Raw genomic sequence first — 16,736 nt, forward strand, 5'->3', positions numbered from 1 at the left:
TAAACCACATTAGTTGATATTTCAAAGGTTTCATCTCCTCAAAAAGTTTTGGTAAACGGAATGTTAGATATGCTTTCTAGGTGAAGGCTGCAAGAAACATCTTGACGTGAGTCCGTCAGTGCCCGTTCTTAAATGCACGCGTCGGGCACTTTGTTAGGTGCATGTTGCTGGTGCCGGTGTTGTGCCAAAAAGTGATCGTCTGCCAGAAAGTGATTTTTAATGTTTCTATGTGCTTTTATGTGTAATGTCTTTGCTTATATTGGTGAATAGAGTGTAGTCAATAGGATTTATGAAGGGCTTAAATATAAAATGAAGAAATGACCTGTTATTCAAGTATGTTTATGACTCTGCATTATTGCACGTACATTATAATAAATCCAGTCCTCTTTGGTCACTTAAAATATCTATATAGAGTGTAATGTCATATTTGTTCTGATTTGTGCTGCCCTCTTGTCCAGATATTTCTTTAAAATCTGGCCAATCACAGTTTTTAACCTGATAAATAAAGAATATATAAAAGTCGCTGCCAAAAACTGATTGCAGCTTCTACCTTGTGACAGAAATGTTGTTTCTTACTCAAAATGACTTGATATCATTCAGGAGAGATATGTTTGACATATCTTTCACAGATTATAGGTCAGCAAGTCATTTACAACAGTTTAAATATGGGCAATCATTGTCTGGCAATCACTTTTTGGCAGACGATCACTTTTTGGCACAACACCGGGTTGGACCCCCATTTACTTTTAGAACTGTCTGAATTTTTCATGGCATAGATTCTGCAAGGTGCTGGCAACATTCCTCAGTGATTTAGATTCATAATGGCATGCTAGCACAGAGGTCCAAAGCTCTTTTGATGGATTGAGATCTTGTCAGTGTGGAGGAGAAAACAGTTTGAGATAATTTGAGGTTTGTGGCATTGGTGTCCTCCTGGAAACAGTTGGGTCATAAAGGGATGGTAGCTGTGGGATTTACTGAGCAAAAAGAAAGTCCGCACACCAGAAAAGCTCCTGGAAAAAAAATTAATAACCAGGCCTCGAGAAAATAACTTAATAAAGTTATTTCTCGAGGCTTGGTTATTAATTTTTTTCCAGGAGCTTTTCTGGTGTGCGGACTTTCTTTTTGCTCAGTTTTCGCTTTTGTTCCTGCACCCTTTTAAACTTTTTTTTGGATGTGCGTGTTACTCTTCAGTGAGCTGTGGGATTTAAACAATCCTCCGCTGGTACTAAGGGCTCCAAAATTTGCCAATAAAGTAAGTATCCCCTACACTATTATACCACCAGTAACAACCTGAACTGTTACAGGGCAGGATCAATCCACGCTTTCATTGTACTTTGACCAAACTCTGATCCTACTGTCTGAGTGTCACAAGAGAATCATCAGATCAGGTAATATTTTTTCCAACCTTCTATTGTCCAGTTTTGTTGAGCAAGTTGTAGCCTCACTCTGCTTGAGAAGAGTGACACGCACTTCTGTCACTGTGACAGGCTTGTAAGAGAAACTCAGAAGAACTTTTTTCTTCAAGCATAATATCCCAGTATACTTCAAACCTAGTCACACTAAGGCAAAAACTGGTCCATCCCAAGGACAAAACTCCCACACACAAGATCAGCAACATAGTGTATGCTGTCCATTGCAGTAAAAAGTGCTCAAACCTCCACGTTGGTGAGACCAAACAGCATCTTCACAAACACATGGCACAACACAGAAGAGCCACTTCAGCAGGACAAGACTTAGCTGTACATCTGCACCTAAAGAGGAAAGGACACTCTTTTGAGGATGCCAATGTTTACATCTTGGACCAGGAAGATGGTTCAAAAGAGGAGTAAAAGAAGCCATGTATGTCCACTGTTAATGACATCACTGAACATAGGAGGTGGATTACGACACCAACTGTCCCCCCCAGTCTACAAAGCAGTCCTAACCTCCTTCCCCAGGTGCCTCAACCCTCATGCGCACCTTTCTTCAGGTGACTCCAATAGGTCACTTGATAGAAAGTCCCAAAGTGGTTTCACCTGAAACCACTGATTTTGGTGAACCACGCCTTCTTTTACACCTTGGTACACGTAGTTATGCACAGGAAAAATAAAGGGTCACAGCTAGGGCTGCAATGATTCAGCGAGTAACTTAAATAATTATAAAAAATCCTTGACACAAATTTGTTGCTTCGATGCTTCGTTTAAACTCTGCAGCTCAGGTGTCATCATTAGTGGAATGTTTCATCAACATTAGCAGCATTAAAGTTCTTCGTCCACTGCTCGCTCTGTGTGTGTGTGTGTGTGTGTGTGTGTGTGTGTGTGTGTGTGTGTGTGTGTGTGTGTGTGTGTGTGTGTGTGTGTGTGTGTGTGTGTGTGTGTGTGTGTGTGTGCGCGCGCGCGTGTGTTGTGCTCGCTGTGCTGAGAATTTCATTTGCTATCACAATCGCCACATAGCCATCGTTCCAGCTGGCTCGGAACTTCACAGCTAGAAGGTCTGGGTTTCCTCCCACAGTCTAAAGCCATGCAGTTAGTGGGGTTAGGTTAATTGTAGATTTTAAATTGCCCATCGGTGTGAGTGTGAGTATGAATGGTTGTCTGTCTCTCTGTGTTGGCCCTGTGACAGGCTGGTGACCTGTACAGGGTGTACCCTGCTTCTTGCCCTGTGACAGCCGGGATGGGCCCCAGCCCCTCTGTGACCCTGAACAGGATAAGCGAAGAAAATGGATGGGTGGATGGCCAAATTGTATTATATTTTTGACATCAATTTGAGGGCTGGAAGGAGGGGGGCATGGGCTAGAAGTGGCCCATGGGCCGGGAGTTCGAGACCCCTGCTTTACTGGGAAACAGCTGGAGGAGTCTTTCATCAACCACCTGATCAGCAAATGTCAACATGAAGAAAAGAGAACTTTGTAGCTGCTCCATCTACCGGCGTTTGTGTTACTCAACAAAAAATCTGCAGTTAAGCTACAGCAGTTAAAATATGCAGATGAACTGCTAGTAAGACAAAAGTACTTATTCGATTACTCAATTAATCAATGGAATAATTGATAGAATACTCGATTACTAAATAGTTGCAGCCTTAGTCACATCTACCTCCACAGTTATTTTTTGAGGAGCTTGAAGAGCTAGTTCTGGTATTTGAAAAAAATAATTTTATATTTTATTGATGTCACGATGCATGGACGCAGGCCGTGTGGCATGTGAGGGGGGGGGGGGGGGGGGGGGAGAGGACCCAAAAGCAAGACGCAGGAGGAGACAGTTGAAAAATGAACAAAAATGAGCCTTTATTTTGGCAGCAAACGTAAAAGAACAAAGCCAAGGCAAAGATGAACCAAAAGGAAACCTATAATGGAGAGCCAGAGGGTACGTGGAAAAACACAGCCACAAGACTCTGACATCTTACAAGGGGAAAACTGAGACAATAAATACACAGAGGGAACGAAGGGTGAGTGGAAACAGGTGAACAGAATGACAGTAACAAGACTCAGGGAAGTAAATCAAAATGCAAGGCACAAGAGACAGGGGATGTCAAAATAAAACAGGAAGTGAGAAGACTTGACACCACATAAAGAGGCCACAGACAAGACACAACACCAGGAGACAGACATTGTGAAAAATAACAAAAGAAACTCCGCACATAGGGGAAACACTTCGGGACGGCACACAGGAAGAACTGAGGTGTAAAGGATAAGGGAAACACATGAAACAATATAACAAAACATAAAACAGTAACAATTAAAGTAATATAACTACCAAAGACACTAAACCTAAGAAACAAGGGGTCACGGACCCAGGACCATGACAAATGATCACTTTTAAGGTACATCGGTGTTTGGCCCCAAGGTAGCTGACACATTAAAAAAGTGAAGGCTCTCTCATCCTATAATAAAACAATTTGTAGAGTTGAACAATATGAAAAGGAACTAGATGAGCACTGTTTCTATTTTTCCTCCTACAGGCTGGTGCTGTGTTGTTTCTGCTGATAACTGTCATAGTCAACATTAAACTCATCCTGGACACAAGAAGAGTCGCCAGTGAAGATGCAGCAGCTCAAGAGTATGGTGAGAGACATTTTCACATCTCATTTTACACATCCACTGTACACTCGAGTTTAAGTGAATATATGTTTGAGCCCGTATGTATGCTTTTGACCCTGTGTGGATCAGAGAAAATCCAACATATATTTAAACTTGTGCACCCATTTAAGATGTATGTTGTACAATAATATCACCCTGGAAGAATAAGAGTTCAGGGAAGTCATTAAAAGCCCCAAATTACCATGATATTCATGAAATCTTCTGAACACAACTGTAGCTTTGATAGCAGACATCTGTGACTAGTAGTACTCTCTCTCTCTCTCTCTCTCTGATGGACAGACTTCTCCTCATAATCATTTGATAAGTTCAAACTTTTGTCTTCAGGCTTGCATGACCTGTCTGGTCAAAAAATATTATTGTACCACTTGGTCTTAAAGATCTTAAAGAAAAACACAGTAGTAATACAATGCTCAAAAAAATATAGGGAACACTCAAATAACACATACTAGATCTGAATGAATGAAATATTCTCATTGAATACTTTGTTCTGTACAAAGTTGAATGTGCTGACAACAAAAATCACAAAAAAATCATCAATGGAAATCAAATTTATTAACCAATGGAGGTCTGGATTTGGAGTCACACACAAAATTAAAGTGGAAAAACACACTACAGGCTGATCCAACTTTGATATAATGTCCTTAAAACAAGTCAAAATGAGGCTCAGTATTGTGTGTGGCCTCCACGTGCCTGTATGACCTCCCTACAATGCCTGGGCATGCTCCTGATGAGGTAGCGGATGGTCTCCTGAGGGATCTCCTCCCAGACCTGGACTAAAGCATCCACCAAAGCATCCTGAGCTACAGCCAGGAGGTAGAGCAGGTTGGTAGTTGACTAATCTGTCAATTATCTTTTTGAGTAGTTGACGATTATTTCAATCTTACCTCACCTGTTCAAGCCTGCCCACCTGTTATATCACCTTGTTGTCTCTTGTCACAATTAAAATAATGACCCATAAAAAATACGAGTTTGAAACTAATCCAGTGTATTTTTAACATTAATGTGACCATCACAATAAATATCAAATAAATAATGCAGATTAAAGTGAATGTCATTTTTTAGTTTTAAAAGAAAATATAATGTGCAAATAAGTAAATAAAAATGGCCTCTGTCCAAAAGTTCAAATAAGGCTTCAAATTTTAAAAAAAGTTTTCCGTCCAAAACAACTGAAAAGTTTACAGATGATTGAGTTCATGCAGAGGTTTACTATTCAGAAAAAATGCTGATATTAATGCGAGAAAAAATGGGAGCCAACGTAGCTGCTCCTATTGTCCTTCACTCGCTTAGCAAACATCATCCATGAGAGCTCGTTTCCAACAGGTAAACTAACAGAAACTGTACAGATTACTGGTATCAACAGGTATCAAAGCAACGTTCCCATCCAGAGCTGACGTCACAGCTCCAGGGTGCCGGTGTCCTGGCATTGAAGTGTCCACTCAGCAACTCGTCGTTCAGCCTACGCTTACCAAACTTATGACCAAAGCACTGTTGGGTTTATATATGGGGTCAATGTAGTCAAGGTCATATGATTAGATCTTTGTTTTCTAAAATCTGTCATTTCCACTTCTACATAAAACCATCAGCGTCTAGAGACCAGTCCAAAACAAAGAGCTCAGCTTGTGACAGATTGAGAGTAGAATAACAAAGACGTTTCTCTTTGTGTTTTTATTGACAAACATTAACGGCTTTACTTCTTGATAACACTAAATTAAAGTGTAGTTTCATCATGAAGTACATCATGTTGGTCTGATTCTCCTCTCCTCTCCTCTCCTTGATAGGCCAGGCTAAGTTGAGTATTTGGCTTACTTGGAAAAATAAACTGAGGGGGTGGGTTCTGTTAACTCTGAGTTTGTTTTTAAGGGGCTGGTGGCAGCGTGTTTACAAATTGAGTTTGTGTATCATAAGATGGTGTCTAATGTTGATGATTTTGTTTCTGTTTGGGGAATCAGTGGGGTTTTGTGCTGGGGATGAGTTTGTTTTGGGTTTTTCATGATTCAAATGTTCCTTTTTTTTGGTTGTGTTTTTTTTCTCCTGTGTGTGTTTTTGGTGGTGGTGTGTGTGGGGGGTGTATTGGTTAAATGTTGATCTGCATTGGAGTGTGTGTTTTTTTTTTTTTTTGTTTTGTTTTGTTTTTTTTCCTCGGCTGCATCTGTAAGATGATATGACATGATAAAGGGTGTGCTAAAGCTCTCCAATCCTCTCCTGTCCCTTTTTTTTTTTTTTTTTTTTAAAAAGAGGATGTTATTCCCAACATGGAAACAGCACACAGGCCAGCTAATGGACGCAAAGTCTTAGACATCGAGGTGTACTCCAGCCGCTCCAAGGTCTACGTAGCAGTGGATGGCACCACGGTGAGTGATTAACTGATTAACTGGCTGATGACTCTTTACAGGATTATAGGATCAGTCCTTCTGCTTTAATACTCAAAGGTTCTTAGCTAATATACCAATAAGATTTTGCTCCAGTTGCCATTTATACACATCCACTAAACCTTCAACAACTATGAAGAAGTTTAAAAAGAGAATAAAGAACCATTTTTTTTTTTTTTTTTGCCTTTTCAGATGATATCTGTCCACTAATTAAGGTGCATTAAATTATTAATCTCTGTAAGTGAATGAGGTCAGCTGTGATTTGGTGCTCTCCCATTGGTGTTTACATACATGTGACTTTCTCCTCCTGTTGGAAGTGAGGTATAACTGCATTCCCTGGTGTCTCTCTGGCTCCTCACTCCCTATGTGTGCAGAGTTGCAAATATGCAGCTCCATGTTTATGTCTATGCCACTGCACAATTGGTCATTAGCACTACAGTAAACGGGAACCCTACATGAAACAAGTGCAAGACTAAATTTCATGAATCACACAGCAACTCGGGGTTTAGAGCAAGGTTTAACAGCTGTCCACATGAAAACTCTGAACTTGACATGAACTCTGCCTCATGTCTGACTGAACACCCAGCAATCTTACTTTGTCAGACCTAATAGGTTACCACTTGGGCCTCTCACTGTCCCATTCTGCAAGATAAGCTATACACCCTAGTCTAATCTTTACTCCTGGCTGGAGAGTGTTGTGTCCTCCACCACCCTCATTTATTTATTTTTAGGTTTTCAGTTGAGTTATATTTACATTTCAGGGAAATCCACAGGACAAGACAATTCAGTAAAGGAACAATGCTTCCACAGTTAATCATTTAACATGCTCAGGCATTGTGACTTCAGCACTGACCAAAATAATTGTGATTTTGTTTTTTTGCAGCAAATGTGCAGTGTTAATCCTCCTACCACAAGTACTCTTGTACCACAAATGTACCACAAAGTGTCTAATTTCCCACAGAATTGGGCTGTATTTAGGTGGTAAAATGTGCTTCTTTTAAAAAATTAATTGATATGTAATGCTATACACGCCATGTGGCAACACAGCTCCAGTAAATTTCTCATCTCAATAAGAAGCTTCACCCTCTTGGACTGCCACTGGTCATGGTGGTCCTTTGTGCTCAGGGTAGGAGCACTAGGTTTCAGCTGCTTCAGGTTTTGAGCATTCTCGGAGTTCAGATCAACAGATAGTGAAGTTGAGCTCTGCAACAGTGGCCTGAGGGACATGAGATACCTGAATGACCACTACAACTAGCCTGCCTGCAGGAAGCACTAGACATAAAGACCAGAGCTAGCTGTTTAACACAGACTCAAATTTCAAAATAGGAGTGAGAGGATTTTCAGTAGTAAATCAATCATGTCTTTGGCGCAGATGAAATAAAAAAATAAAACAATGCAGAGTATTCCTGGGCAACATGCCCAAGTTAAGTCCTTGTGGGACACTTGGCTCAGTAAAAATATTATTTTTCTTAATTTTGCTTGTTCCTGCAGGTGTTGGAGGATGATATGCGAGAGCAAGGCAGAGGCATCCATGTCATAGTTCTCAACCAAGCAACTGTGAGCATGTGCTACTTATTCTTCATATCTTTCCATATCTTCATATCTTTCCACTAGCAACACTGTACATACTATCAAACTTATTAATATACATACTATGGGTGGGGGGAAAATTGCTACATAATATTTTGTGTAGCGATATTGTATCTATACAGGGTCAGTAAATATCAATATTTTATTAAATAAGTGAAAGTACCCTGGGAATACTCCAAATAAGAGGCCTCAGCTCATTCACAGCCATCCTGACATAATGTAAGCCAAGCAAAGTGACATTAAATTGGCTCAACTGAAAAAAATGATCTGACACCGGATGCACTTAGCTCGACAAAGCTACATCCTATTTCAGAGCAAGCTAGTGGCTCTGTCACATGAGGAAAAATAGGACAGCAACCTACTTGGTTGTACTAAAAAAAAACGATGGCTGCAGGGTGATTGCATTGAATTTCTTGGCATTCTGCCACCAATTTGTACATTGTGGTGTTTGAATGGTTGCCCAGAGGTTGAGGGTGTTGCACACCCATGTCAATAATAGCAAGGCAATTTGCAACCTTTTTGTAAACAGTCAGAGTCTGATGTGGACTGACTTCAATCACTCTGTCTAATTTATAAAAGACAGACTGCCAGCACGTTGCCATCAGTCTGCGTCTGAGGCATGACGTGGCTGTACCTCAGTACAATAATCCAGTTGATCAAATCGGATCCAATTGATCCAATTATTCCCATCTGCTATTTTCTCAACCTTTAGGAAAATATTACTCTAAGTAATATGATACAACTATACATAGTTGTATCATGAAGTTGAGATAATATATCTTGTCTGGGGATTTCTAATTCGCGCCCACATACTCAACATCCTTCTGTACATTTGGCGTTCGCATATATGCTATACTTTAACATTTCTGGTTTGGTGTTAACTGTGTTTCATTAGTTTTGCACCTGTATTCAGCACAATGAAAATAAAGTAATCTAAATCAGTGTTAATTTCGTTGACGAAATATTTTCGTCAGTTTTCGTCAACGACCCTTTTTTTCACGATGAAAACGAGGCGATTACTAAAATAAAACCACCTAAAAGTATTTATAAAAACGATGAAGATTCGTCAAGACGAAACCATTTCCGAAAGTGTAAATTAATCTTCTTGCCAAATTAATTAACACTTTCATCAAGACAAAAGTGTTAATTAATTTCGTCATCGTTTTTATCTTTTCAGGTGGTTTTAATTTAGTTATCGTCTCATTTTCGTCATGGAAGAAAGGGTCGTTGGCGAAAACTATGCCGAAAATATTTCCATCAATGAAATTAACACTGATCTAAACTAATCAAATATCAACTAATGTATTTTTAGCCATTTCAGATTTTTAAGTTTTTGTTGTTTTGAGACGCTTGATAACTGTTCGTCTGCAGAAAAATCTTTTGGTTTTTTCCTTAACTTCTATTCAAATAGGCTTCAATAAGAAAGGTCCAGTAAATCTGTGTGTGTGTCCGTGTGTCATAGGGTCATGTGATGGCCAAGAGGATATTTGATACCTACTCCCCCCACGAGGATGAAGCCATGATCCTCTTCCTCAACATGGTGACTCGTGGTCGAATCCTCATCTTTACCATAAAGGTTAGGTGCTGCTATCTGAGGACTGAATCATGTATTCATGTTATAGTTGGAAACAAGTAGATGTTTTTCTTTTTGTCCTGCAGGATGAGGGCACGTTTCACCTGAAGGATGCTGCTAAGAACCTGCTGAAGAGTCTGGGCAGCCAGGTGTCCCTCAGCCTCAGCTGGAGAGATATGTGGACTCTAGTTGTGAAGAAAGGAGGTACAAAATCAAACCTTCATTTTCAATGAGATATAATGACACTGTGGACAACCATTATACAAGAAGAGTTCCACTAATTTGTTCGTGCATAAAACATGTGAGGAGCTGGAGGGAATCCTGACAGGCTGTTGAGAAACTTAATTCTCAACAGATTTCACAAACTCAGCCCTGAGTTCTCATTTTTATGGTATGATAGAAATTTAATGATTAATTGGTTCTTGATCATTGACTTGCAGACCATTCAAAGAAGAACGCTGCAAAACAGAGAATAGCAGAAATCACTTAGAGTAATATTTTTGTTAAGGTTGAGAGAATAGCAGATGGGAATAATTGGATCAAAAACCAAAAATAATTCAAGTAATATACAGGCATATCCTTGCTGGCTATTTTTGTGACATGACGATTGTCTCAGATAATAGTGACTGTCAGACTAAGATGGTAAAAATTCATTGTCATGTTGCACACTGGGGTCTGGAAAAATTTTAACAGTATTCATAAATTTTGGTCTTTACACTGCCACAATCGATTATAAATGAAGAAGATATTAATGCCCAACAAGCTGAAATTTTGGTTTCTATTTGTGTTGTAGTTTGGAAACGACAGATGATAATGCTGCAGGATCAGTCTCCTCAGGGTAGAAAATGACGTTTGGAGTAGGACTGTGTTTAGTTTGTTCTCAGGGCCACTAAAGCTTTACTATGTATGACTGAAAGAAAGACTTTCTTGCTCCACTTATTCACATTTGTGTGTTGGCCTTTGTGGTTGTCACTGATGATAAACATTTGTTTCTAAAATTTCAGGAGGGACAAGGTTTACAGGAATCAAAAGGAATGAACCTTCTGTGGTTTTTGCATTATTTTCCACATAAACTGAATTTTGTGCAGAATGCTTCTTTCATGGTATCAGTGTAAAACAAGGCTTCTTTGACCTTTTTACTAATAAAGCAGTGACTGGGGAGGAAAAGGCAGAAAAAAAAAATCCATGAGTATTATTGTAGGGTCTTTACCCACAATACAAAGCGCCTTGAGGCGACTGTTGTGATTTGGCGCTATATAAATAAAATTGAATTGAATTGAAATGAGTTCAGACTTGCTATGAGATTACCTTTGTGTGTGTGTGTGTGTGTGTGTGTGTGTGTGTGTGTGTGTGTGTGTGTGTGTGTGTGTGTGTGTTCAGGTCAGGTTTATGGAGAGAAGCATTCAAAGTCTCCAGCTCTTTCTACTTGGGGAGACCCAGTGCTGCTGAAGACTGAAGTGCAACTCACCGCCTCTGAAGGTAAGAGACAGTTTTAGCATGCTATGGAAAGAAAGAAATTATTTGGTATTGATCATGTTGGAATGCCCCCCTGATGCTAAACAACTAAATGTTTCAGGTGCAAATAGATACAAAATTGGAGAGAGGGAGGAGGTAAAAGTTGCGTCCTCAAGGCCTCAAAGTGGGGGATTTGCTGCTGTTTATTTTAGGATGTTTTATCCTTATCTTGTAGAGACCAGATAGATGAATAGTTTGAGCCAAAGCCTGTATATGAAAGATGGTTGTAGCCATCTATTAGTTTTTGGATTTGACATTTTGAAGGTTCCTCATTAGCATTTTGTTCACTGCTATATTACTTTATTGGAGCCAGCCAGTTACCAGCTAGTTAGTGCTAAGTAGCAAGATATGAACTAAAAACACTGTTCCAGAAAAAGCTGGGATCCTGTGTAAAATGTAAATTAAAAAGAAAATGCAGTATGCAATATTGGCTAATTCTGAATTTGATGGAAGCAACACAAACCAGTTGCTGGACTTATGGGAATGTTGTCCCATAGCCTTGTCCTGATCAAATAAGCAAGGCCTTCCTTGAAAAAAATGTTGTCTGGATAGGCCTGGATTGTCCCTCTAATTTTTTCAATAACAGTGTCAGGGCTGCAACTCCATCTGGTGGCAGATGGCTGTAAACATTAAGGACAAACATTTACTGGGACCGGGTATCAATTAAAAGCTTTTTTTTATTAGGCTAACCGTCTAATACATCTGGTACCGACTAGTGACAGTACCGTCAAATAGTCGACTAGTTGAGCACATCCCTAATCCTGCAGAAAGCCTGTGCCTAGATGATAGCTATAGAAGAGGTGTTGCTGTTCTACCCCAGCTGCTTGTCACACAGCACTTCACCTTGGAATAATAAAAAAAATTTAAAAAAAAGACTTTTGAATATTATAGTAGTAACACATTTCATTATTACAGGCAAATTATGTGTAATACCTTACTGGGCGAGATCAGTTTAAAGTGTTGCCATACATGGGAAAGCCTTCACCTTTAGCAGCTCCATGGAAACAAACTGGCAAAGGTTCAACGCAAATTTTGCAGGGGACCCATTGAAGCTTTATGTTCAGAAATCATGCCAACACTCAAACCGCTACCAGAACCAATGGGGGTTCAGACGTCATCAGTGACATCACTCGCCCTTAATGAAGCAGGCCTCGTTTCATAAAATACTTCCTGGATTTCTCAATGCACCCTTCGAAGCCTCGACATAGCAGTCCCATCATTGCACATAATAGGGATGTTTCCTGGCGATTAATTTCTTAGTCAACTAAACGAGGTTAAAAAAACTTAGCCTAACCAGCCAAGAACTCAAACTAAGGACCCTTTTAAAGGAATTTGAAACCATTAATCACATTCTTCAATAATGAATCATACTTTAAGTGCTGCTTAACTGTTTGGTACATCACGTCGGATATTGAATGTCTAACATGTGCTTTTCATACCCAGTCATGTTACCAACCTGGTCACAATTAACTTAATTTACTGAAAGATTTTTCTCCAGCTGTTTCTTTTTAGTACCACTTACTTTATCAGCTCTTTGTTGCCCCTGTCCCAACTTTTTTGCTTATATAAAAATCAAAATTAGTATTAATATATTAATAAAATGTTTTTTTTCACAAAACAGTAAAATAATTATGTTTTTCAGAGGCAGAGTGCCACTGGGCAGACACAGAGCTGAACAGGAGAAGGAAACTCTTCTGCAGCAAGGTGGAAGGATACGGCAGCATCTGCAGCTGCAAGGACCCGGCACCCATAGAGTTTAACCCTGATCCTGTAAGACGCACAACAAACACGGCTCTTTATTTTCATGAAGATTGTTTTTCAGACCATGCACTTTAATTTTCTCTACCTTTGTGCCTGGGGCCACAGAAAAGTGCCCTGTAAGGATGGCTTAATATACTTTATTATACACTAGAAAAATCAAAACACGTCTTTGATCAAGATCGTTTAAAATTTCTGGATGTCACATACGTTTTCTACATTGTTGTGCATTTCTTTATGTACACAAACACACACACACATACATGTGTGTGTGTGTGTATGTATGTATGTATGTATGTATGTATGTATGTATGTATGTATGTATGTATGTATGTATGTATGTATATATATATATATATATATATATATATATATATATATATATATATATATATATATATATATATATATATATATAAAATATAGCAAACTTACAGTGTGTAAAATCTCACTGCAGTTTGCATTCAACTGAATTCTGTTTTCTTACCCTTCCCAATTCCAGTGCATAATCTTAGCCACTGCCGCATCCAGTTAAACTGGAGGAGGCTGTAAAACTTGTGAAAGTAATCTGATATTAATTGATGAGTCAGTGAAGCTCACTTCTGTTGTGAATGACAGCAAGTTCTTAAAGATATCCTTGTTAAAGATAACTTTCCTGTCAGTAAGCATTGCTGTTTTTGCTGCCATTAGCCACTGTTAGCTGGTGTTAATGACACTTCCTTTAAAGTGGAACTAACATTTTGGACTCAGATACTTAGTGAATAAACTCTCATAAATCTGATAATCAAACTGATTATCACAGGTGGTGTTCAGCCAGCTTATTGTCCGCTGTTTGGAGACAGGAGGGCCACCTGTCTAATCTGCTGACAATAAGTAATTGTGACATTGGGAATAAAAAAGCATCTTTATGCACATTTTTGACTGCCTGCCTCTTCAGTTCAGGAGATGAGGCTTAAGGTGAGGACAAAGAGGATGAGGTGGAAATGAGGAATGAGAGACAGTGGGTGGAGGAAGAGAAAGATGTAATAAGATACAGATTATGAAAGTATATACATTTACAAATGTTAAATGATCATATCATATATATACTTGAAAGAGCTATTTTTGATCCTTAAATTTAAAGTAACTTATAAAGTATACTACTACGTAGTATACGTAGAACGTAATCAGGTGGAACAGCGATGTCCATCCCGCTTACTGTTTTCAAGATGGTGTGGCACCATGGTGGCTTCCACAAACCTCTTAAGTATTTTTAATGGATTAATTCTAAGTTCACAACAATGTATCACTTTGTTGGAAGTTGTAATTACACACTAATCAATGAGTACACCATTCTTTTTTCTATTAAATAATCTAAAAAATGGCTTACTGTACCTTCCAGCTCCCCAACAATAATGTTTTCAATGTCCCAGTGGCCGTCATTGCTGGGAACAGACCTAACTATCTCTACAGGTAAGATCTGAAAACTACTGCTGTTTGTCTTTATTTGTCAGCAAATTTGAGTTTTTTTCCTTAAAAAAAATTGTGGGACTACATACAGTAAATATTTCAGTTGTTAAATCCTTGACATCGATTGTAGAGAACATAATCTTTGCTTAGAAACAAAATAAGGGCCATTTTAAGGTGCTCTTATTTTGTTTCTAAACAAACAAGAGAGATCCTTCTTATTTATCCTTCTTATTGTCAAAAAGGATTAATAAAGATGGCAGCACATTTCTTTCAATACATCTGGCATTATTTGGAAAAATTCTGCTGTGGTTAAAGTTGAACCAAGTGCAGTCGTACTGGGATACAGAACCAAATAATAAATCACTGCACAATGTAAAAATATTACCAAGTGTTTTGTGTTTTTAGGATGCTGAGGTCACTTCTTTCAGCCCACGGTGTCAACCCGCAGATGATCACAGTCTTCATTGATGGATATTATGAGGTACCTGCTTTGCTTTTTTTTTTTAATTCTTCAGTGTTTGTGTTGGTCAGTACTTGACACAAACTACCCTCCTGCCAGTGATGGGCAAAAATTGATGTCACTCAAAAAAGCACCAGTCATAGTGATGGAGGACATAGTCTTTTAAACATGTCCTCCATTGGTTTGTGGTTGACGATGGAAGACTCTTCTGAAAAAGTGACAGTTTCTTCGAGTAACAAAATGAATTCCTACAATATTAAGACTTTTCAAGGTCAAAAATAAGATAGTGATCTTGTTGGAATCTAAAAAAATAAATGAATAAATAAAATAAATCAAAAATCTTTGGAGCTCTTTAGTTCCCTGTCACAGGTTGTGGCAATATTGATAACTATTTTTATTTATTTATTTATTTTTTATTGTGAGTCAGTTTGACTTTTAATCACACGTGTGTTGTGGCAAATAATTAATTTGTAGGTTCAATATCTTGCCTAAGTACCATAAAAAAAATTAATATTTCACTGTAAGCCTATTTGCTGACCCGAATGACCATGAAAACAGCATTAAACTGCATTGTTTGTGGGATTACGGCAACTTAAATTAGCACCGCAAAACCCCTCTCTTACTTTTTTTTTTTTTTTTAAATCTTTCGTGCTCTCTCTCTGTTTTTTTCTTTCTTTCAGAATCAAACTGATAATTTCATGTTGCACTCACCACCTCAGCTGATTTTATTTACAGAAAAATTCTGCCAGTTATTAAAGAGTGTTCTCAAGCATCTGTCTTTTCACTCAGGAGCCAATGGATGTTGTTGAGCTGTTTGGATTGAAAGGCGTTCAGCACACCCCTATCAGCATCAAGAATGCCAGAGTGTCCCAGGTAAACAAGAAGTCAGTCCTTATTCTTCCATCATGTGCATGACTCAATTTTAATATAGGTGAAAATGTCTAAAGGTTCTCCCTAGAATTAAGTCATTAAAGTGGACTGTCTGTCTGAGAGAGAGGTGCTATTTAATTATTCTTTTTTACTGTGAAAATCAAAAGTTTATTTCCTTAATCACAGCACTACAAAGCGAGTCTGACTGCAACCTTCAATCTTCACCCTGTAAGTGCCAATATCAAACACTCAGCTGACATGTTATGGCAGCTTATTTTTATTTGAATTTTTGATCCTTTAATAAGTAACTGTCAATCATCAAGAGCCATAAAAATTGAAGCTGTGCTTTAAGCATTCCTTTGTTTCTTTCGCCGTTATAACTTGCACTAACCTGCAAGTTAGCCAGAGGCAAACTCCCTAGAACTCAGTCTTAATACATGTACATTTCTGCTACCTCTTAGTATTGATGAAAATTATGAAACTCCTACACTCAACACTATGTTGTGTAATGTATGGTAACATTATGGTTTTGTGCACTGAACACTGTACAGTTTGGCTGTGCAAATGCACTGTGGGTATGTGTGCATCTGATTGGGTGTGAGTCTGTATGTACCATATGTTTGCACTCATTAGTATCTTAACTGAAGACACTGTTTGTGCCTTTCTTTTATTTTCCCAGGATGCTAATTATGCTATTGTACTAGAAGAAGACCTCGATATCTCCATTGACTTCTTCAGGTATTTCTTCTAGTCTACCCAACCACCACTAAAAGCAGTCAGATGTGCATATTAGTTCAGAAACGGGCCCTTACATGACATTTTTCCACACTCTACTTCAGAATCATTTTTTTGGTTCATGTCCTGGCAACTTTTAATGTAGCAGGTATTTTTAGTTCATACTTTGGAAGTCCAGTTCGGTTACCTTGTACTTGTTCTTCTGAAATACATGCTAGAACTTCTCTAGTATGTTGAAGCACACGTCTCTAACTTGATTTGACATTTTATGGAAGTAGAGTAACTCCCAGGGAGATATGATTGGTGTATCCAAAAAAAAGAAAAAAAAACTTGTGGCACAAA

The 16,736-nt window shown here is 38.6% G+C and overlaps 1 protein-coding gene across 2 annotated transcripts in view; it reads left to right on the top strand.

Moving 5' to 3' along the window:
• pomgnt1 (protein O-linked mannose N-acetylglucosaminyltransferase 1 (beta 1,2-)) overlaps window positions 1-16,736 on the top strand; it is a 28,922-nt gene that overhangs the window by 576 nt on the left and 11,610 nt on the right. Inside the window, exons 2-13 of one of the 2 annotated variants that reach the window (XM_030727753.1) lie at window positions 3,937-4,039; window positions 6,311-6,426; window positions 7,936-8,001; window positions 9,497-9,610; window positions 9,694-9,811; window positions 10,988-11,086; window positions 12,765-12,892; window positions 14,262-14,332; window positions 14,735-14,810; window positions 15,579-15,662; window positions 15,846-15,887; window positions 16,339-16,397. In XM_030727753.1, the coding sequence (XP_030583613.1) occupies window positions 3,937-4,039; window positions 6,311-6,426; window positions 7,936-8,001; window positions 9,497-9,610; window positions 9,694-9,811; window positions 10,988-11,086; window positions 12,765-12,892; window positions 14,262-14,332; window positions 14,735-14,810; window positions 15,579-15,662; window positions 15,846-15,887; window positions 16,339-16,397 (1,076 nt within the window). The remainder of the gene's footprint in view (window positions 1-3,936; window positions 4,040-6,310; window positions 6,427-7,935; window positions 8,002-9,496; window positions 9,611-9,693; window positions 9,812-10,987; window positions 11,087-12,764; window positions 12,893-14,261; window positions 14,333-14,734; window positions 14,811-15,578; window positions 15,663-15,845; window positions 15,888-16,338; window positions 16,398-16,736) is intronic. The other variant, XM_030727754.1, reaches the window with a different exon arrangement.

The sequence above is a fragment of the Archocentrus centrarchus genome, chromosome 4, assembly GCF_007364275.1.
Source record: "Archocentrus centrarchus isolate MPI-CPG fArcCen1 chromosome 4, fArcCen1, whole genome shotgun sequence".
Taxonomy (NCBI): domain Eukaryota; kingdom Metazoa; phylum Chordata; class Actinopteri; order Cichliformes; family Cichlidae; genus Archocentrus; species Archocentrus centrarchus.